Below are 23,465 nucleotides of genomic sequence, written 5' to 3'. Positions count from 1 at the left end.
ACGGTACAGTTAGCACCACACCCAGATCTGCCAGGTTCACAGTTTTCTCACCAAATTGGGCTAAAATATATAAAATATAGTCACATGTTAAAATTAATATCGTAGGCTATTTTTTAATGGGATAAATGCACGAAACTGCATTGGAAGTACTGAGAGAGAGAAAACACCTTAATGAAATTGATCAAATGTGTTTCATGATCTTTGGAGAACAGAAGGTGTCACAAACAGGAAAACAATGTTTTTAGTCATTAGATACTACAGTGACAAACCCTCATATTTTATTTGGTGATTCACTGACCACTGGAATTATTCTAAAATAAAGTTAGTATAAAAACATTAATAATTACAATATCATTGATATACTGACAAAATAGCAATATTAAAAATAATACAATTAGAATTAAACTGTTTCGAACCTAGGAGTTAGAATATACAATAAAAAACACTGTATAAGCCATGTATAATGTGTTTGCTTCAAACATCTGTGACAACCTTAAATTTTGGGCTAGGATAAAGAGCAGGATATTTTTAGGGATCTAGCAAGTCTAATCACACACCACTCTCTCTAGCAGTTCTAACAGTGCTGTGCAAAATGATCCTAAGAATAAAAATATTTTGGGGAAACTGAGCCCAGCGCAGTTCTTTATTTTGTCTTCTTGTGTTGAGGTGCTTGTATTAAAATGCAGTATTATGTGTTTCATAGGCATATGGAATTGTATAGGTAGCTAATCCTGGTACAGAGTATCCAAGATGAATGACAACATAAACACAATTAAATATTTCATCAGAGGAGAAAAAAAGGTTTTATTTGACAGTGTGTTAGGGCCAATCCTAAGAATAAAAACAGTTAGCTTCAAGATTAAAGTCGTAATATTAATAGAATGAAGTCGTCACATTACAAGATTAAAGTCGTAATGTATAGATGACTCCCGTTTTGGGAGCATGCGTGCTATTTCACTGTCATGGTGGGGTACAGAATACAGACACTCGCGGAACCAGTTAAGGATTTTATTGAAAATCCGCAGGGTACAGACAAAGAGATTAGCACGATAACAAAAACACCAGTAAAGGTATACCTGGGAGCACAGAGCATAACAGGATAGTGAGGTAGTCCAGTGGTCATACACGAGGCAGGCAGTATCAGAGGCAATCCAAAAACAGAAACGATAAACAGTCCAGTAAAGGTCATACACGAGGCAGGCAGTATCAGAGGTGATGCAAAAAACATAAACAATAAACAGTCCAGGTAATACACGAGAAAAATCCACAACAAAGGCAAAAAACAATAGTCAAAAACAAAAGGCAAGGCCATATGTGACGCCCACTTAAGTGTGCTCACATAAGTGTTTATATGTCAAAATTATATATAACTTTGTATAATTAGTTGTGTAAATATATTTGTAAATATTTTTCTTTTATTTAAAAGATTTGAGGTTGCATGTGATTGTTCTAGTAAAATGTATGGCTATTGTACTTTCATTGTGGTCAGAAAAACAATTATAGCTCTATTGATCAAGCCTGCTATAGCGCTTTTGAACCTGAAGGTGGCAGTAGAAAGCGGCAGCTTCATATTACATTGTTCTCTAGAATGTTCTCTCAGAACTGCAGAGGACTGAATCAAGTTCAGAGCTGTCTCCTCATTTCTCCCCTGTTTTACAGGTTTGTGGAACTAAAATTAAGTTAATAACCCAATGAAAGTACACAATACAACTTGTTATTATGCCTTTTTGTAGTTATTTGTACTAGGGAGGGTGTTTTGTGTGAAAATATGGGACTGTTTTATGTTAGTTCGAGTTTGACCTTGGGAAGCTAGCTAGAGGTAGCTATGTTGGTTCAGTGGGTGAGCTAGCTACACTTTTAAATGTAGTTCTCCCAGTAAAGTGGTATTTGTGTTTAAAAGCTGACCTGTTTATAGTAATTTAAAGATTGTAATATTGTTCTGTTCTAATTGTTTTATATATACAGCCTGCAGTATTTTAGTTTTGCCCAAGTGTGTATATCTAAACATTTAGTTTTCAGAGCTAATTTCCCCAAGTGTATTTTTCACACTAATTTATTGCTACAAGTACTTTTTGTAATGTAGATATTATATGTTATATATTATAAAAATATATTATTTACTACATATGTAGATATATATTTATACCAGTTTTAATGGGTAATGAAGGATGTGGCCTACTATGGTGAAATTGGACATGTAAAAATATGTAATGTGAATCTGTTTAATTTTATTTAGCAGTTTTGTGAATGTGTAAATGACTTTTTTTATATGGAATACATTGTATATGCAATGACCGAGAAATAGACACAGATATTTGGTGGAAATGAATATTGTTTAATAAATCAGAACTGCAGAGGACTGAATCAAGTTCAGAGCTGTCTCCTCATTTCTCCCCTGTTATACAGGAACATATCTGTCCACAGGTACTGTGTTATGATACCTGTTACACATACATGAAAAACAATCACAGAAAGAACGCTTAGTAATGTCGGACGAAACCTGGGCACAGGTGTGTGTGTGAGTTGTCCTTTTATACTGGAGAAAATGATCAATATTCAGGACTTCCTGGCCAGGGCAGGTGAGGTGTCACGTGATCAGCAGTGTGTGTGTTGTCAGCGGGTGGTGCATTCTGGGCATTGTAGTTGTTTGACTGAAAACCTCCGTTGGAGTTAAGTGTGGTTGGACAAGAAGTGCCTACCGCACCAGACGTGACATTCACAGAGCTGTTCCACTGCCTTTAGATTAGTTATTGCAACCAAAGGAGTGTAAATACAGTCAATTCCAGTCATGAAAAAAGGATATAAACCTTTTACTGATGCAGGATGACTGTGTATTATATTAACCATTTCAAGTCAAAGTTATGATGCAATGTGGAATTGTGTTTATTGATTTCCCAAACTATTTAGTAATACAGGGCCAATATGTATTAACTAAATAAACATTATTGATATAAGAATATTCTGAATATTTCCCAAGATTCAAAAAGATTCAATATGTTCATTGTCACATCACAGAGTACAGGTAAAAATTGCAGGTTTCCATTAGTGTGCAGAGAACAATATTTACAACAAGTAGATTTATAAAATAAAATAGAATACACAGATAACTTTACAATATACATAATACACACAATAATTATACACAATAACTCTACACAGTAACTTACACTATAGACATATTGACATGTTGTATTGCATGGACATACGTTAAATATTACTGGATATATGAATATACAATGCTTTCCAGAGTGCAGATATCTAGAGTATGTGTGTTGAAGTGAGGAAATAGTCCAAGAGGTGACAGAGTAGTTCTAAGTAATGTGCAGGTACTGAATGAGTTGTGTGGGAAGTACAGGGCGCAGAATGCTGAATGTGGGATAAGTATGGGACAGTACAGTAGATGAAGTATATTAAAGTGCAGGATGCTGAGTTTGTATATACAGTTTAGACAGTTTAGTCTACTGACTGTTCCACAGCCTGGTCACCCAAGGGAAGAAACTATTTCGGAAACAGCTGGTTCTGATCAGGTGGTGATGCTGCCTGTCAGGATGCTTTCCTTAGTGCAGGTGTAGAAAGTCCTGAGGATGCTGGACCAAACCTCCTCAGCCATCTGAGGAAATAGAGGCGTTGTTGTGCCTTCTTCACCACCCGTGTGATTTGTTCTGTCCATGTCAGCCCTGAGGGGCTCCAATATTGAGAGTCAGTGAGGAGGATGTGATGCTGCCCATCCTCACCACCTGCTGTCGGTCCTTCAGGAAGTTCAGGATCCAGCTGCACAGTGTGCTGTTCAGACCCAGATCCCGGAGCTTGACATCGAGCCTCGAGGGAACGATGGTGTTGAATGCTGAACTGTAGTCCACAAACAGCATTCTCACATACGTGTCCTTCTTGTCCAGGTGAGAGAGGGCAGTGTGCAGGGTCAGGGTGATTGCATTATCAGTGGATCTGTTCCACCTGTATGCAAACTGCTGTGGGTCCAGGGTGGCAGGCAGTGAGGAACAGATGATATCCCTAACCAGCCTCTCAAAGCATTTGCTTATGATGGAGGTTAGGGCAACAGGTCGCCAGTCATTCAGACAGGTGGTGCTGGCTGTCTTTGACTTGTGTAGGTTTACCCGCTGAAAGGCTCTGCATACAGAGACAGGGGGTGGGTTGGGATCAGCGGTAAAAGCGTTGAAGCAGTTCAACTCGTCCGGCAGCTCAGCGCTGGAGCTGGTCAGAGTGTGAGAGCTTCTCTTGTAATCTGTGATGATCTTCAGACCCTGCCACAAGCTCCGGGTGTTGGCTGTGTTAAACCGTGCTTCCACATTTTCTCTGTACCCACTTTTGGCCTATGGAGGACCAAAAATGACATAAGTATAAATAAATAAATGCACATATAAATGTAGAAATAAATAAATATATAAATAAAGAAATGAATAAATAAAGAAATGTTGAAATAAATACATATATATGAATAAATAAATAAATACACGCATAAATAGTTTTATAGGTAAATAAACACATCAATAAATAAATTTCTTATTTATTTATTTATATATTTATTTATTTATTCATTTATATGTGCATTTATTTATTTCTTCATTTATTTATTTCAACATTTATTTATTTATTTATTCATTTATTTATTTCCACATTTCTTCATTTATTTATTTCTGTATTTCTGCATTTGTATGGTAATTAGGTAGGCGATCCTATACTCGCTCTATAGCAGGATTGGTTGCTTGCTCGCACGCCGGTGTTACAGTGAATTCAGTCCCCCTGTTCGCAGCGCAGCTGTTTCTTTGTGTCGGCGACTTTTTACTTCTGTTTGTAAAATAGTGTCCACGTAATTGCATACTTTAAAGTATAAAAAATAGTCCGAATATGTTTAAATGCTCATTAAAACATACAATGAGTAGATTTCGCTGAGACTGAGTTCAGATGATCTAGTGGATTTAGCCGTACCGTTTATATAAAGCTAAATTGTTCTGTTCAGACTCCAGTAAGTATAGTTTATTGTGATTCTCTAGTCTCACCACACACACTAAACTGTGTGAATACATGTATAATGTTTGAAATATTTATTGCTGATATAAATAAACTACATTACATAGTACAGCAGTTGGTCTGTGGTATTATTTTATATGAACATTTCTACCAAAATTACACCTTGTTGTTCCCCTCTTTATTATGGTTCTAGTGCATGTAATTCTTAATTTTGCAGTACTAATGTCTTATATTAAAGTTTTTATACATACAGTTGTTTACAGCAGAATACTCAGAGAACAGAGTTAAACTGGAGTGGATTAAATGTACAGAAATGATGCTGATAAACTATATATCTGTAACTATATTTCTGTTTCTGTATCATTTATTTATTTATACTTATGTCATTTTTGGTCCTCCATATTTGGCCGTTTTTATGGTTCTATGGAGAGCTTGCTTATACTCCTCCGTATTCCCAGATCTGAAATCAGCGCTGCATACACTGAGAGCGGCGCGGATGTCACGGTTTAGCCAGGGCTTTTGATTGGGGCAGACGTGCACTGATCTGGAGGGCACTACTTCATCCACACACTTGCGAATGAAGGCGGTGACTGTGTTGGCGTATTTGTACAGTACAGGCCAAAAGTTTGGTCACACCTTCTCTTTTTCAATGCTTTTTCTTTATTTTCATGACTATTTACATTGTAGATTCTCACTGAAGGCATCAAAACTATGAATGAATGTGGAGTTATGTACTTAACAAAAAAAGGTGAAATAATTTAAAACATGTTTTATATTCTAGTTTCTTCAAAATAGCCACCCTTTGCTCTGATTACTGCTTTGCACACTCTTGGCATCATTCTCTCAATGAGCTTCAAGAGGTGGTCACCTGAAATGGTTTTCCAACAGTCTTGAAGGAGTTCCCAGAGGTGTTTAGCACTTGTTGCCCCTTTGCCTTCACTCTGTGGTCCAGCTCACCCCAAACCATCTGGATTGGGTTCAGGTCTGGTGACTGTGGAGGCCAGGTCATTTTTTTCCACATGTTCCACAAGTTCATAACTCTACATGTGTTCATTCATAGTTTTGATGCCTCCAGTGAGAATCTACAATGTAAATAGTCATGAAAAGAAAACACATTGAAAAACACATTGAATGAGAAGGTGTGTCCAAATCTTGGCCTGTACTGTAGATGCTGCTTGACAAATCACGAAACATCTCCTAGTCCAAGTGATCAAAACAGTCCTGAAGCGTAGCGTCTGATTGGTCAGACCATTGGTGCACCTCTCTCCTGTTTCAGCCTCTGCCTGTAGTTGGGCAGGAGCAGGATGGAGGAGTGATCTGATTTACCAAACTGGGGTCAGGGGAGGGTTTTGTAGGCATCCCGGATGTTTGTGTAGCAGGAGTCTACTGTCTGAGATTTTTGTGTAAAACATGTAATATGCTGGAATAATGCTGGACAAAAAGTTTTTTCCAGTTAGAGTCCCCGTAACAATGAGTGCAGCCTCCAGGGACACGGTCATCTGCTTGTGGATGGCCACATGTAGCTTCCCGAGTGCAGGGTCTAAGTCTGTGTGCAGGTGTATGTACACCGCGGCTAAACACAGTCCCTTAATCTCACGGGGTAGCCACAACGGCCGGCAGAAGATGATCAGATATTCCAGCTCCGGCGATCAAAAAGACTTGATGAAAGGTAAAGCATTGTTGATCAGGAAACATACACCACCTCCCTTGCTTTTCCCGGAGAGCTCTTTGGATCTGTAGGTGCGGTGCAGAGAGAACCCCGCGGGGTGGTCAGGAATGTCTGTAGATAACCAGGTCTCTGTGTGGTAGAGAACGCTGCAGTCTCGTATCTCCCGTTGGAAAGTGATCCGTGTGTGGAGCTCACACAGCTTGTTTTCCAGGGACTGCACGTTGATGTCAGTAACATTTAGTGAAAAAAGAGTGACAAACAAACAACAAAAAACTGCAAAAGTAAGTGGGAACTCGCAACATAGCAGCCATGCTCACTGCCATCTTGATGACCATCTTCATCAAGTTCCCAGCAGATAATCTACCTTACTATACTACTTTATACCTGTCCACCCAACAATGAAATACTTTTAGAAATAGACATTCAGTCAACCCCTTTTAAATCTGGTTACATCATTACTACATTAATGATACTTAGATATCCTCTGTATATGAATCTTTGTTTCTTGAGCAGGACACTGTGATTTGACAATATGCAGATCATCAGTCTATATTATCAGATTACAGCATATGTTATACATGAAATACAAGTTTGTGTTTTCATCATTATATACCTGTACAATGTGACCATTTGGAAAGCTTAAAGACATTGGTCCTGCCGGTGTCAGTAAAATATGCATGAGAAACAGTGTCTGTGTTTACACTGTTTATGTATAATATGTTTCTGATCTAATTCTATATTATAGATGTACATATGAAAAATATGAAATCAGAAAATAGTATGTTTTCATGTTTGTTATATATATATATTTTTTTTTTTTAAATATAACTGTAGTATATGTGTAATTTATATTATTCATACAAATTAGTTATATGAAATTGATAACTGTTTTTAGTGTAATATCATGATATTAATGCCCTACACATTACAATTACATTTGGTCACATCTAAAGCACATTTTTAGGACAAATATGAATAAATGATCATAAACATAAACATTATAAACATCTTAAAACATTGTACAATTATTATTTTAGAACAGCCATTTTAATTTTATATAGTGTTACAGATTTAAAGCAGCTCTTATAACTAATGCATATAATGTATACTTTAAGATATATTTGATCTTGGTATTTTTGGGGGGGGGTTTTTTCAGACACATGCACACCAGTCACCCACTGGAGATCACTTTGTAGGGCTCCTTCTGTACGTCCTTGCAGAAAGGATCAGAGTTAGGTTGACTGCTGGGTTGATGTCCTTCTACGTCCCTGTCTTGTTCTTTTTTTTGATATGGCCTCTGTCCAGGTATCTCCTTCATGCTCGTGAGTCTGTGTTAGGAGACACTGCTACCTTTTTGCAATGGAACATATGAAAGAACTATCCTGGAGAAGCTGAACCTGAGCAAACTGGAAGAGTTGCAGTTATCTGTCCAACTATAAGTCATGCATAGCTAACATGTGGAAGAAGGTGCTGTTGTTAGCTTAGGGTAAAGTTGAACTTTTTGGTCTAAATGCAAAGCACTATGGGTGGGGGAAAAGTAGCACTGCTCATCAACCTGAACGTTTCATCCTCGCTGTGACAGCATCATTCTCGGGGATGCTGTCCTTCAGCATGGACAGGGAAGCTGGACAAAGTTGATGGGAAGATAGATGGAACTTAATACAGGGCAATCCTGAAAAAATAAACTGTTGGTGGCTGCTAAAAGAGAGTGGGAAGGAGATTCACCTTCTAACAAGACAATCACCCAAAACATACAGCCAGAGCTACAGTATAATATATATTAATTATGTGTTAGAATGGCCCAGTCGAAGCACTGACCTAAATCCCATTAAGCTTCTTTATAAAGAGTTGAAATTAATTTTAGTATAGTTGTACTTCCAATACCGCCTCCTTCATTTCTTCAATTTATCTGGCATATTAGATAGTCTCTTTGCATTAGGCTGCTAACTAACTTTCTCTCTCTTTGTGTTTCCTTCCTTTTCACATTATCACACAAGCTGTTGTCATTATGTTTTTCTTTTAAAATGATTAAAGTTCTTTAGTATTGCACACGTTTGCCCATGTCCATTAGTCAGGACTTGAATGTTTTAAAATAATGTGATATCCTTTTTCTCTCCCTCTCTGTCTCCCTCTCACTCACTCTCCCCCTCTCTTCCTCTCTCTTCTCCCTCTATCTCCCTCTCCCTCTCTGTCTCTTTCCCCCATAGACTGTGTATAGCTGGACAGAGCATTGTCTCTCAAAAGTGAAGCCACCACTGGTCAGGCGCCCCCTTTCAAAACTTTCAATCACTTTTTTTTCCAATATACTGTAATTCTACCTCCATTATTTAAATGCAGCAGCTAGTGTAACCTCTGCTTATACTGTCACATTTTTATATCCCCACAGAATTCATTTTTTTAAACGTTATTCAGCTCTATTCAAAACAGGTGTGGTTATTGTAAAAGGGCTGGGTTACACCTAGCCGGGGTGGGACCAGTGACTGTATGGGTAGGACCATAGACTGTGTGAGCTCTGTGGAGGCAGCCCTCAGGGGCGGGGTTATTTAAATGAGGAGGCTGTCTCTCCACAGTCTTTCTCCCTCCTCTGGTCTCTACTGCGCAGACTCGGGTTTCAGGATCACAAACATGGCGGAAGATTTTGGCTTCATTTTCTTTGAATGACACGGCGTCCATCTTTTCTACAGTCTCTGCTTTCCCCTTCTCTCTCCCCCTCCCACTCTTTCTCCCTCCTCTCTCTTCTTTCTCTATTTTCCTCTTCCCCCCTTCTCTTTCCTCTTCTCTCTCCCCCTCCCACTCTTTCTCCCTCCTCTCTCTTCTCTCTCTATTTTCCTCTTCCTCTCTGTCTCTTTCCCCTTCTCTCTCCCCCTCCCACTCTTTCTCCCTCCTCTCTCTTCTCTCTCTATTTTCCTCTTCCTCTCTGTCTCTTTCCCCTTCTCTCTCTTTACCTGCCACTCTTTCTCCCCCCTCTCTCTTTTTTCCTCTTCCTCTCTGTCTCTTTCCCCTTCTCTCTCCCCCTCTCACTCTCTCCTCTCTCTATTTTCCTCTTTCTCTCTGTCTCTTTCCCCTTCTCTCTCCACCTGCCACTCTTTCTCACTCCTTTCTCTTCTCTCTCTATTTTCCTCTTCCTCTCTGTCTCTTTCCCCTTCTCTCTCCACCTGCCACTCTTTCTCCCTCCTCTCTCTATTTTCCTCTTTCTCTCTGTCTCTTTCCCCTTCTCTCTCCACCTGCCACTCTTTCTCACTCCTTTCTCTTCTCTCTCTATTTTCCTCTTCATCTCTGTCTCTTTCCCCTTCTCTCTCCACCTGCCACTCTTTCTCCCCCCCTCTCTCTTCTCTCTCTCTTTCTCTCCTCCTCTCTGTCTGTTTCCCCTTCTCTCTCCACCTGCCACTCTTTCTCCCTCCTCTCTCTTCTCTCTCTCTTTTCCTCTTCCTCTCTTTCTCTTTCCCCTTCTCTCTCCCCCTCTCACTCTCTCTCCCTCCTCTCTCTATTTTCCTCTTCCTCTCTTTCCTCTTCTCTCTCCACCTGCCACTCTTTCTCTCTCTCCTCTCTTCTCTCTCTATTTTCCTCTTCCTCTCTGTCTCTTTCCCCTTCTCTCTCCACCTGCCACTCTTTCTCCCCCCTCTCTCTTCTCTCTCTTTCTCTCCTCCTCTCTGCCTCTTTCCCCTTAAGAAACTACTGTACCAAGATGAATCCACCCCATGGGTTCGTTTTGGTCTGGCATTACTTAGGACCATTGGTGGGCTGGGTCTTGATAAGCAGCTGTTTTTGATGTCGTATGATGATGTGAAACGGTTATCTGTGTCAGGTTTTTATGGTTCTGTGCTCAGTGCATGGGGCTCGTTTACGGTGGAAAGGGAAGACGAGGCTCATTTTGGGTTAGATGAGCCTCTATTCTCTAACCCATATTTTGACTGTAATTTAAATTGCCTGAGCTCTACTATTGCTGCTTTTATCCGAGCAAAAGTAGTAAAGGTTGAAGACATTGTTGATCTGGCTGCAGGGCATTGGCTTTCTGCCACTGAAATTAAAGCTAAAGTGGGGTTGAAATCTGAACGTATGGTTTATTTTTTATTGACTACAATAAGAGCCTCGTTTTCTCAACCGTACCGAGCTTTCATATCTTCTGCCTTGTCTGGTGAGCCTGACCACCAGGGTTTTCCAGAGTTGGACATTACGCCAAATGTTTTTAGGGGTGTAGAGACTGGGGAGGGTAGTCTTCTGTCTACTGATGGTGTGCTGAATGTGTCTCTTTCTAGTGCTGATAAGAGGGTCCTGTACCAGAGCTGTGTTAAATCTGATTTTTATACTGAGCTGCAGGGGAGGGTGGACTCCAAATGGAGAACCCATCTATCAGTCCCTGATGATCTGAGACCATCATGGCGGCTCCTGTACAAGGCCCCTCTGCCTAAGCGCTCTGGAGACCTTCAGTGGCGAATTTTGCATTGTATTTTACCTACCAATGTGTATGTGTCCAAAATGACTCCAGCTGTGTCTCCACTCTGTTTATTTTGTCAGTCCCCTGACACTGTGTTTCACTCCTTTACTGAATGTTCCAGACTAGCACCACTTATTGATTTGCTAAGCATGGTCCTCCGGGAGATGGGGTTGATTTTCTCTAAGGTCCTTTTTATATTTGGGTGCAAATACACAAAATCTCTCAGTTTTAAATGTACTTTTGTGAACTTTTTGCTGGGACAGGCAAAACTGGCCATTTGGAAATCTTTCAGACTGAAGGTAGATGGGAAGGATTTTAATGTTGTTACACTGTTTAAAGCTCTGGTGGAGTCTCGGGTAAGTGTTGAGTATCTGTTTTATCAAAATACTCAAAATGAGTCTGAGTTTGAGAGAAAATGGTGTGTCACTGGAGGTTTTGTGTTACTGGAGGAAGGTGAATTGTTCTTTTCCTGGTGATGTAATTTTTAGTTTTTTCACTAGCGTGTGATCATGTCTTTGTCTAACTGATTTTTCAATAAAGGGTTTGTAAACTCCCCTTCTCTCTCCCCCTCCCACTCTTTCTCCCCCCTCTCTCTTCTCTCTCTATTTTCCTCTTCCTCTCTGTCTCTTTCCCCTTCTCTCTCCCCCTCCCACTCTTTCTCCCTCCTCTCTCTTCTCTCTCTATTTTCCTCTTCCTCTCTGTCTCTTTCCCCTTCTCTCTCCCCCTCCCACTCTTTCTCCCCCCTCTCTCTTCTCTCTCTGTATTTTCCTCTTCCTCTCTGTCTCTTTCCCCTTCTCTCTCCACCTGCCACTCTTTCTCCCCCCTCTCTCTTCTCTCTCTCTTTCTCTCCTCCTCTGTCTCTTTCCCCTTCTCTCTCCCCCTCCCACTCTTTCTTCTTCTTCCTCTCTGTCTCTTTCCCCTTCTCTCTCCCCCTCTCATTCTCTCTCCCTCCTCTCTCTTCTCTCTCTATTTCCTTCTTCCTCTCTGTCTCTTTCCCCTTCTTTCTCCCCCTCCCACTCTTTCTCCCTCCTCTCTCTTCTCTCTCTCTTTCTCTCTTCCTCTCTGTCTCTTTCCCCTTCTCTCTCCCCCTCTCACTCTCTCTCCCTTAATTACATAAATTACAAGTTGGTTGTGCTCTACTAATTATGAGGGGCCGGTCTAAACCAAAAATGCCAGGGCCGATTTTTTTATCCCATTTCAGCCCTGGTCATACTGATAGATTCTGTCCAATTGTATTGGATCATATTGATTTACATGTCATTTGCATAAAGGTATAACTGCTTAGGTGAAGTCTGTGTTGGGTTAGGGTAGAAAACACCCAAGGGTCCTCACTCCTTCACATTGCTTTTGGTTTCTCTCTTTCTCTTTCGGCAAAAGATGGGTACTTTTTCCAGCTCAGATGCAAATGTGAAAAAAAAACCACAAGGGTGCAAATTTGACAGGAAACCACTGCATTTCAACGGCTTACACGGTGCACTGCTTCCTGTCAGCTTTCAAGTGTATCACCTGACAACAGTAGTTTTCTGTCAACATAGATTATATATCTTATTAGCCAAGCCTTTGCCAATCATGCCTATTCACACATGAGAGATAATGATTCTACTAGTGTTCTTAACAATGGCTCTGTATAATTTCATTAAACCTATGTGCCTTATTAGGAGAATAATCTCTCATTTTTGAGTTCTCTTTATTTAACACTTGTCCATACAGTAAAAGCTGGCTTTTTCTCCACCAACATTTTTGTAATTTCAGTTCCACACACCATTTAGAACTTTATTTTCACACAAGGCTACGAGTGCTGGGATGGTGAACTTGAACCTTGTGCTTCCTCCAAACCACCTAAAGTTCCACAACATATTTTCCTGTCTCTGCGTCTACCACAGCACCATTTAGCTTCAACAGTAAAGCAGTTTGTTTTCAGTTTGGCCGTCAGCAGTTCTTTCCCTCTTTTAAAAGCTATTCATTATGAGAACATCACATAACCCGTGGCTTGAAAGAGTGCTTATAAGCAATGCAGCAGAAGCAGATTGCATTTTTATACAGTGTTTATTTTATACACGTGCACTTGCAGCACTTTACATGATTAACTTAACTTAACTTGATTAACTTGACTTTCTGCTCTGTGAACTTTTTTAATCCAGCAGAATTTTCAGTTCCAGTCACTATTGCTCAAGGCAGTGTAGTGATTCTAAACAGCAAAAATATAATTTAACACATTATCTGAAAACATTTTCATGATACATAATATTTATTATGATATTATGATAATATGATATTATGATCTGATATTCTGCAATTACAGATAAAATGTATCTGTAGTTGCAGACTGTAAAAAACTGCTATTCAATTACTCTTCCGTATCCAGTACAGTAATATGTACTGACATTATCCACAAGATGCTCAAAAAAGTACACAATGTGTCACAATAAATAATGCTACCATATATTATTGTATTGTTTATATTCCACTTGTTTTATTGTTTACTACATGGATTTATTCACTTAATACAAACTAGTTAGTAAGTTCTCTTAAAATAATACCTTTATAAAGTCTGACAAATAGTGTAAACATAAAATAACATAAAATTTAAAGTTGTAGTATCAGTTTATTTTACCTGAGTGGAAGTCAAGCTTTTCTTTCAACTCCTCATTTATAAGGTTCTGGCGCTAGCCTAGAGTGAGGAAGCTGTACTTTAATCTGTACTTTAAACCTGAAGAAATGTCTTTCAGCAACAGGATAAAAGAGGAAATAAACAATGTTTTTTTTTTGTTTTGTTTTTTTTGCTTTTTTATTTTGAGCAAAAGATATACAATACAGCTACTCAAAAAGGAGTGGGAAGAAGAAAACTTATTTAAACCCACCCCTTTCTTCAAAATTAACATAACTTACATAGCTTACGTAGCCACTTCCCATCAACTTAAATTAAATGAATTTAACAACAGAGAAAATTATATTTACAAATACTGTAGTACGGTAGTAAAGAAAGTTCTAATACTATAAACAAGCAGCGACGCATAACAACATACCAACAATGGTAAGAGGGCAACAATACTAGTTACGGTAACAAAGAAAAAAGAAAAAAAGAAGAAGAAAAAAACAAAACAAACATAGAAAGCACATACCAACAGTGATAACAGAACAACAAACATGCAATGGTAAGGAAAAAAAAAACAATCATAAAAGACAGATACCCACAATCACTGTATACTGATCCCAAACCATCTTTTTATAATGTAACTTATATTTATGAATACTTTGGCATTGCTTGTGTTTGGAGTCCAGGCTATTCCATAATTTAACTCCACATACAGACACACAATTTTTTTTCCTGGAAGTTCTAGCTTTGCATGATGAAAACTTAGCAAAATCTCTAAGATTATGAGCACACTCTTTAACTATGAAAAACTTCTGGATATTACTTGGTAGTAAGTTGTTAAACGCCTTGAATAGAATCTGTACTGTGTAATAGTTTACGATGTCATGAATCTTAATCTTAAGTAATTTTAATTGAATAAAAAGATTATTACTATTTTCTAAAAATCCAACTTTGTGTATGATTCTCATTGCTCGCTTTTGTAATTCTATAAATGGAGGCTGGTGCAGTTACAGGTGAGTATGTGCTGTGGAGTGGAGTGGATTTTAGAGCACATGGCCCTGTTCTCACACTTAAAACAATACGCTGAAGAACATTCTGGAACAACTTAACGCTCCAGCGGTCTAACCGGGAGCAGGACATTAGAAAACACCTGTCCCACTCAGCGCCATTATTTATACACAACGTTTAGGACCACTCTTAAAACAAATACAAATAATTGACTTCGAGATTAAAGTCGTACTATTATCAGATTAAAGTTGTTACAGGGAGTGTGTTTTCAGGCAGACCACTTTTTTTTACATAGCCGAGTCATGCATAAAAATGCAGCTCAAAGTGATTCACAATACATTAATAAAAAATGTAAATCAATAAGTAATATAAAACAAATAAAAACAATGAAAAAATAAATGTTTAATAAAATAATTTTACATAGGTGTATAGACATTAAATAATAAAATAAAATGTGGAATAATCTGAATATAATAAAAATAGGGAAAAACAAATCAATCAAATAAAAATTTAAGTATAAACAAAAAAACAGAAAAATACATGACAGTTGAATTTGGGCTATATTTGTAATTTAAATAATTCTTATTTTACAAGCCCTTTACAATGAACAATACGGAATTATTCTTAAAATGAGCTCTAATGCGATTATTCATACGTTTTTGCCAATATTTTTTTGTTTATAATTACCAATACATGGAAAGAAAATGTTATCAAACCAAGATTTTTTCAAGGGGTGCTGGGGGCAGGGGGTGCGTTCCCTGGCAGAGGTGCTGAATTCGGCATGAAACTTATTTAGTGGATTTCAACTGACTGGGTTTGTATTATTAAAACAATGTTTGCTGTAAATAATGATCTTTTAAACTTGTCACAAGCAATGCTCGCTCTCACCTACAAGGCCATAAAAAAATAGTATTTGATGCTTTAGAATTCAAAATGATGGAAACTGTTCAATCTTGTGTACTGCTTTTCAATAAAGAGATCAAGTGCAGTGAAATGTAATGTAATTTCGTTTTTGCCAATTATTCTGCATGTTAGTGTGGAAAAGCAATCTTTTTTTTTCAGATTGCATTTACATTGTTCCACGATAGTGTTTGCTTTTCAATTTGGCACTAATTCATTTCCATATTTTCTGTAGCCTAATTTAGGCAACTAGCATCAAATATGTCTATTGTAGTGCACAGAGCGCCATCTGCTGGTGTTCATATTATCAGCAAGAATAAAATAATCACATCAGGAAAGTTTATTGAGAGTTTAGTATTTTAGAGTTTCAGTATGTCCTGATTAAACAGTGCTTGATTCATGGTTCTGATAAATGAAATGTAAAAAATTTGGATGATGAGAAGACCGCTGTAAACGAATAGAATAATGTAGAGGGAACATCATTCCTTATTATTGTTTCTTCTTATTATTATTTCCTGCTAATTTTTTTAACGCTTACAATTGTTGATAGAAATATAACAATGCTCAATCCTTTTAGATCTGTCTATACTAATTAATACTATACTATTAATACTGAGAGTGAGTCAGAGGATCAGCATGTAGAGACTGGAGAGAGCTACCATCTAGTGCACAGTCAGTGCACAGTAACACGTTTTTTCTTATCATTAAAACATCATGTTAATCACAGAATACAGACATCAAATCATCTAAAATAAACATTTTTTACACAGACACAGAATATCAGCTAAACATAAACTATACAGAACATAAAAACATATGCATGAAAACCATAATCAGAAAACTATATAGTACACAACTAGTACAAAACCCTTAATCCAAGCCTAAATATCTAAACTCAAGTATGAACTCTGTCCTGTTCCTCCTGATTCATTAACAGCACACTGATCTCTCTACTGCAGCTCCTGTGTGTACAGGTATGAGGAATATAGAACATCAGACTCTAATGTACATCTTTATTTGTAAGTTGCTTTGGATAAAAGCATCCACTAAATGCTATGTAGTATTTAGTTTCATGATATCAAAAACTTGTTGGGTAAATCAGAGTGAGCTGTTGATGGAGGTTGACACACCCGCTGGGGTGTATTAGCCAGTTTACTGTGTTTTAAGTGTTTTAGTTTGGAGGTTTTAATGTAACATTGAGTTCCTTCATGTTGTGCTCTCCTGCTGGGAGTTTATTATTTATAGTCTCTGCAGATTAACCAGCAGTACCACTGTAGGAGTTAAATACAGGAGAGAAAAACACTCCTACATACATTACCTTAACTACCATCAATCATAAAGAAACAGTGATAGTTTACAGAACTGCTGAATTAAAGACTTTATTTAACTTCAGTTTCTGGATTTGGTGTTACTCTGCTGTTTTCTGATATTTACAGAATCATTACAGTCAGAGCTTTACTCTGTTCTACACTCATTACACACATCACTCTATTCCAGAATCTTCCATCACTGTGAAATCAGAGCTGCTGCAGAGGAGGAGGAGGAGTCACTGAGGTCACATGATCTGTGAAAGTGAAAGTAACTTTCAGCTCTTCTTCAGAAGATGTGTGTGATGATAATATGATGTATATATTAGTAGTCTATGTTCAGTAGAGCAGCGCTGTGTCTCTTCTTATATTTCTGCTCTGATTTTAAATTAAGGAGAGATGAAAACCTGGCTGATCACAGAGCAGTGATGGGTTTAGTTAAAGGTGTTATAACCAATCACAGAGCAGTGTTGGGTTTGGTTTAAGATGTTATAACCAATCACAGAGCAGTGTTGGACTTGGTTTAAGATGTTATAACCAATCACAGAGCAGTGATGGGTTTGGCTTAAGGTGTTATAACCAATCACAGAGCAGTGTTGGATTTGGTTTAAGATGTTATAACCAATCACAGAGCAATGTTGGGTTCAACTAAATGTGTTACAGACAATCACGGAGCAGTGATGGGTTTGGCTTAAGGTGTTATAACCAATCACAGAGCAGTGTTGGGTTTGGCTTAAGGTGTTATAACCAATCACAGAGCAGTGTTGGGTTTGGTTTAAGGTGTTATAACCAATCACAGAGCAGTGTTGGGTTCAACTAAATGTGTTACAGACAATCACAGAGCAGTTATTGATTGAGCAAAATGTGTTATAGCCAATCACAGAGCAATTATTTTGGAATATATATATAATACTTAAATATATGTTGTAATATAACATAAAATAGAGAAACAGTATTATCAGCTTTACTTATTGTAATCAGTTTTGCAGACCAACCTCACTATTTGAATATTTAATATTTTATCTTATATAGACAGTCCAGGAATGAAGATACATAAATCGATTATTTATATTAATGAATTGTAATATAAGTTGTACTAAATTAAGCTGAATTGTAATTATTTAAATGATAGTTATTTCTTTAATAGCATCAGCACTAATGATCATTCATACAAAACTGTAAATTGTTGTTGTTGTGAACTGTAAACACTTTCATACACTCTACATTGTTTACACACTTTACTCCAGCAGGGGGTGCAGTACACACACACATACTGGTCGAGATGAAAGAGTGATTGGTGTTTAACTTTTACACACAAATTTTACACACATTTCTGTAGAGAAATGTTCTCCACTTCTTGGAGAATTTTCATAAAGAATGTTTATTCATTTAAGGAACATTTACTCAGCATCAGTTAATGGAGCTCAAACTGCAGCAATTCCAGTCTTCAGTCTGAGGTGATTTATAGACTAAACCAAACATAAGAAAAAGATTTAGACTTGATTTTCAAGAACCTGGTTTTGGTTCATAACTGCTGTGTAGCCAGCTTTGCTCTCAACTGATTAACCAGAATAGTTGACTAAATAATTTTAATTAGCTTAATCCAACAGTATCCAGTATGAGCGTTTTATTACTTCTTATATTAGTGTTTTGTAAAAAAACATTTCTGTTAAGGTCTTTAAGTGCATGAACCACATTCAATACTAGATAATGAAGGAGTGTTAATGAATGATGTACTACTGTGTGCTTCACTAGGATATAATAAGAATAGTAATTGTGATACTGGTTATAACAGTGTTATAGAGTGAAACACATGGTAATTAAGACCCCTGCATAATTTTGTACTGCAGAAGAAACAAGCATTAATAAACAGAATTACAAAAATAAGAGTAAATGAGTTTATTAGAAGCCACATTTGGGTACAGTCACTGTTAGTTAAATAAACAATCATAAACTTGATTATGATCAGTAGATATAAAGATAATACAGAATATTAACACAGCCTGACATTCAGACCGTATGCTAACAGTTTTACTTGCTACATGCTTTATCACATTTTAAATGAAGCTGCAGATTTCCTCAGGGTTTATATTTCACAGCTCATATTAAAATAATTTCCATTAATACATTTAATTAAATATATAATGACAGATTTGTTTATTAATCATTTGTGCTGGTATTGTCTTTCACCTGCAGAAATGCAGAAGTCAGCTTTACTGTTACTGTTACTGATTGTGTGATTAAAGCTTCTGTAAAAACCTAATCAGCAAACTTTACACACAACTGTTTTTTTCGTTAATTAACAAACATGAAACACACAACCATGTCTAAAGCCAGGTTCATGCTCTAAAGGTCTAAAGAGCCTCCAATATTGATCTGTGGTGAAGTGGAACTGTGTTTTGTGGAATGATGGTGCTCCACCCAATACTTTTAGATTACTTTGTTGGTGGACTTGTTGAGTCTCCAAATCATCCTAACATGTAGATTTAGTAGAAAGTCTTTCTGTGGCTTTAACAAAAACAGAATGAACTCTTTTTAAATACACTAAAGAAAGATAAATGAGTAGGTGTCCCAATTAAAATAACTAGTTGTCATATTTGGGACAGGACACACGCAGATACAGATTTTGTTCTTTATTAAAGAATACAGCGGTACAGGAGTAGTCAAAAACAGAAGCAGTAAATAACCAGCAGACAGGAGCCACGTAGACAAAACCATACCATAAACTGGACCAGTCCAGAGAATCATACACAGGAAGGCCAGCAGCAGGGTTAGACAAAAAGGCAGAAACGATAAACAGTCCAGGTCAAACACGGTAAATTCAATAATAGAGGAACAGGCAAAAATCGGCGTCTAAAAACAAGAACAAGGTCATACACGAAATTCAGAGTCTAGAGATCAGAAACGCTGTGTAATGAGGATAAACCAACAATACTCGGAACAGGTGTGCGCGTGAGGAGCTCTTTTATAGTGCCAGTGATCAGTCTTCAGGACTTTCTGGAGGAAGGAGGTGATGTGTCATGTGATCAGGTGTGTGCGTGATGTCAGCGGGTGGTGTGCTCTGGGTAGTGTAGTTGTTCGACTGAGAACCTCCGTAGAGCTCAGTGTGGAAGAAACAGGAGCGCTTTCAGGACCAGACATGACACTAGTCTGAAATGTGTTGTGTATGGTAACAGACATTGATGTTGTTCTGATCAGCATGAGTAATTTAAGATAAGAAATTTCATGGGATAAATGTAGAGGCTGCATTTTACATACAGGAAAACAGAGTACATGTAACAGAGATATCATACTTTAAGTGTTTTAGTCTAGAATCCATATCTTTCATAAAGCATTTCAATCTGCTCCTAATGTTTTCCCTATTGATGCTCCAATTATTGCACCTAATGGTCCAAATACAGATCCTATTAGTGCTCCTATACTTCTCTTTGTTTCTTTTTCCAGTTTAGCGCAGAATTCCTCTTCTGCTTGTCATCTCGCCTTCTCCTCCGCCTGCTTCTTTATGTTTTCTTTCTCTCTCTCATATTTATCTTTCTGATATTGCAGATCGTTCTTCAACTGTTTTTTATTAGTCTGCTCTTTCTTTTCCATCTCCTTTTTGAAAGTCTTTCTCTGTTCTTTGAGTTTTTCATCCAACTCTTTCTTTCGCTCCTCATTCGTATCCTTCTTTATTTGAGCTTCTTTTTTCTGAAACTCTTCCTCTTGTATTTTTTCTCATTTTCCACATTTTGCCATTCTTTCTCCACGATCTTCTTCAGTTTCTCCAGTTCAGCTTCATGTTTGGCTCTCAGTTCTTCTTTCTCTCTCTCTATCTCCTCCTTCTTCTCCTTCAGGATTCTCTCCTGTTCTTCTTGTAGAGCTTTCTCTGTGTTCTGGAACATCTCATTAGTGTAGCAGCTCCCTCCATTCACTGCCACCATGGAGTCGATCTTCTCCAGTAGATCAGTGACCTGGGTTTGGTCTTCAGGATTTGTGTTGTTGAACACGTGGTATCTGTTTCCACACTGGTTAATGATGTTTTGTAAGCTCTGATCAGAATCTTTAATATAATCTTCAATGCTCATTTTCCTCAGATCATCTCCTCTGGTGAAGAGCACCATGGTGTATCTTCTGGATTCTTCACCAAACAGATCTTGGATCATCTTCACTGCTTCCTGCTCCTCTTGTGTGAAGCGTCCCACTGTCAGCACCAGCAGAAAGACGTGTGGACCTGGTGCAGCCATGGTGATACACTTAGCGATTTCCTTTATGATTTCTTTATTAGAAATACTCGTATCAAACAGTCCTGGAGTGTCGATCACAGTGACCCGTCTCCGTCTGACTTCAGCTGATTCTTTCTGACAGACGCTGGTAACTGACTTAGAGGAAAGTAACTCTTTGAAAACCTCTTTCTGCAGGATGGTGTTTCCTGTAGCACTCTTCCCCACTCCAGTCTTCCCCATGAGAACAATCCTTAGACCTCCTGTATCTGAGGAAGATTCTATAAAGATTCATGATGAAAAAAAAGGAAAAACAAATTATTATTAAACAGTTAAGATATTTATTTCCAATATAGTTTCAGAATATATATATGTATTAGCTGAGAATGGAGTGTAGTTGCATTTATTTGATTTTACATTGGATCATTATTATTTATTATCATGATAATTATTGTACTTTTATGCAACATTTTAGAGCTTTGAAAAGTTCACCAGTAAAAGAGAGATAACCTCTCATAATTGTATGTATAATACAAGCAACTAAATGTGACCAGCAGAACACTGCTTCATCCACGAGCGTTTGTTTTTAGCTGTCAGCTGTCAGTTAAGATGCCGTACTGTTTCCAGCCCCCCCTTCCTTTTTTTCCCGCAGAGCGCTAGGCGGCGTGAGCCCATTCAGCCACCGTAGTCGAGCCGCTGCGCTGTCTCCCCCTCCCCTCACAGAAACACCAGGTGTAAATCAGGTTAGCATTTGCCTCGGTGTGTTTATATATACGCACGGTAGCAGCGCAGGGACTAAGATCGCCAGTCTGTTGTTGGCTGTGGTGTGTTTTGGTGGTCGCGAGAAGGTAGGTTATTATATGTGGTACTATTTTAGGTTCATGGTGCATATTAACAAGTTGTTGTCCCTGTGTAGGTGTGTTGGCGTGTGTTTTATACAAGCTTCCCCTCTCCCCCTTGGCTCTTGGTGTATTAGCAACAAGCTTCAGCAACCACTGTAATACAGTAGCCGTTGCCGTGGCCTTACTGCGTTATCGTGACTGTATGCGGGTTGCTGGTGACAACGTTTACAAACAGGTATGCCCGCGGTATATTGTCTCTTCTATAGTGGCTATTGTAAGCATGTAATGGCTTACAAGCCTTGTGAAATCGGGCTCTAATGGCTAACAGTTTATCCTGCTTTATGCTCAGGCCCTGTGTGTGCGTGCATCGCCATTGACTGGTCTAGGTGGCGCCTAAATCTTGGAACGTGCAGGCCGGGAAGCAGTTCCACGCCATCACCTTAGCTGTTTAATTCTATTATTATATTTTACTATCTACATAGTGATATTGGAGCCGCTGCTGTTTTATAGGGTTTGTTTTGAGTTTTGCTTTCGTTTGTGTTTCTTTGTATTTGTTTATTGATGGCCTTTGGCCATATGGTTTTTGATTTATAATGTGGTTCTATTCTATTCTTGTTTTATTTTTTGTTTAATTTGCTAAATTTTCGTGATCATTTGATACTACTTTATGCTGTGTATTTTCCTTTTTTTCAGTTGGTTGCTTAGTTGATGTGATTTTTCTTTTGCAGTGCTTTGAATATTGTTAAGAAGTCGGTCTTAGTTTCTTTTGCGGGTAATTTTGGCTGAGGCATCCTCGTGATTTTAGTGGCCTGAGAATTATACATTCTAATTGTCTTTGTTTTTATAGGACACCTGAGTGCTTGTGATTACACTTCCTGTGGTGGGGTGCTCCAGTGATGCTCCCTTCCTGTCTGTTCACTCGTGGTTTGGCACCTTAATTGCTGTGGTGTGAGTTCACGTGCACTGCGTGCGTGTGTGTGTGTGTGTGTGTGTGTGTGTGTGTGTGTGTGTGTGTGTGTGTGTGTGTGTGTGTGTGTTAGAGACTTAGAAAACGTTGGATGCCCACAGCCAGTAGCCCAGCTTTTGGAGCTCCTGTGTAATTTTCTTCTTGCATGTTTTTGTTGATTTTACTCTATATTAATAAATTAGTGTTTTTTTTTTATGAGTGTTTAATTAATAAATCTTCTTGACTCTTAAGTTCACGTCTCTGTATGTTATTCAGACTTACCTGTGTAAGTGCCTTCTTTTATAGTTTATAATTCTAAGGTATTTCCTGGGGTGAAACCCCCCAGGTGGCGTAGTCAGGTTATTACTATACCACAGGTCACATAAAGCAACAAAGCAATCAGATAAGTTCATTTCACAAAATGGAGGAGAGACTGAAAATAGTATTTAATGCTCAGATTTTGTTGTTCTTTTTTAAAATAAACATCTTCATGTCACATATTAGTAGTTATTGAATTTATTATAGTATTGTACAGTATACTACAATTGATACTAATAGTTGTTAATAGTGTTAT

At 38.0% G+C, this 23,465-nt stretch overlaps 2 protein-coding genes across 2 annotated transcripts in view; both read right to left on the bottom strand.

The window, feature by feature from the left end:
• LOC111197112 (interaptin-like) overlaps positions 1 to 23,465 on the bottom strand; it is a 526,024-nt gene that overhangs the window by 89,504 nt on the left and 413,055 nt on the right. The gene's annotated exons all lie outside the window — the stretch shown is intronic.
• Positions 20,256 to 21,395, bottom strand: LOC103023020 (GTPase IMAP family member 4-like). Its single transcript, XM_049475872.1, has one exon. It carries the CDS (start codon positions 21,344 to 21,346, stop codon positions 20,573 to 20,575), a length of 774 nt encoding a protein of 257 aa, XP_049331829.1. The 5' UTR covers positions 21,347 to 21,395; the 3' UTR covers positions 20,256 to 20,572.

The sequence above is a fragment of the Astyanax mexicanus genome, chromosome 3 (assembly GCF_023375975.1).
Source record: "Astyanax mexicanus isolate ESR-SI-001 chromosome 3, AstMex3_surface, whole genome shotgun sequence".
NCBI lineage: Eukaryota > Metazoa > Chordata > Actinopteri > Characiformes > Acestrorhamphidae > Astyanax > Astyanax mexicanus.
This window is presented reverse-complemented; position numbering and strand designations above follow the sequence as displayed.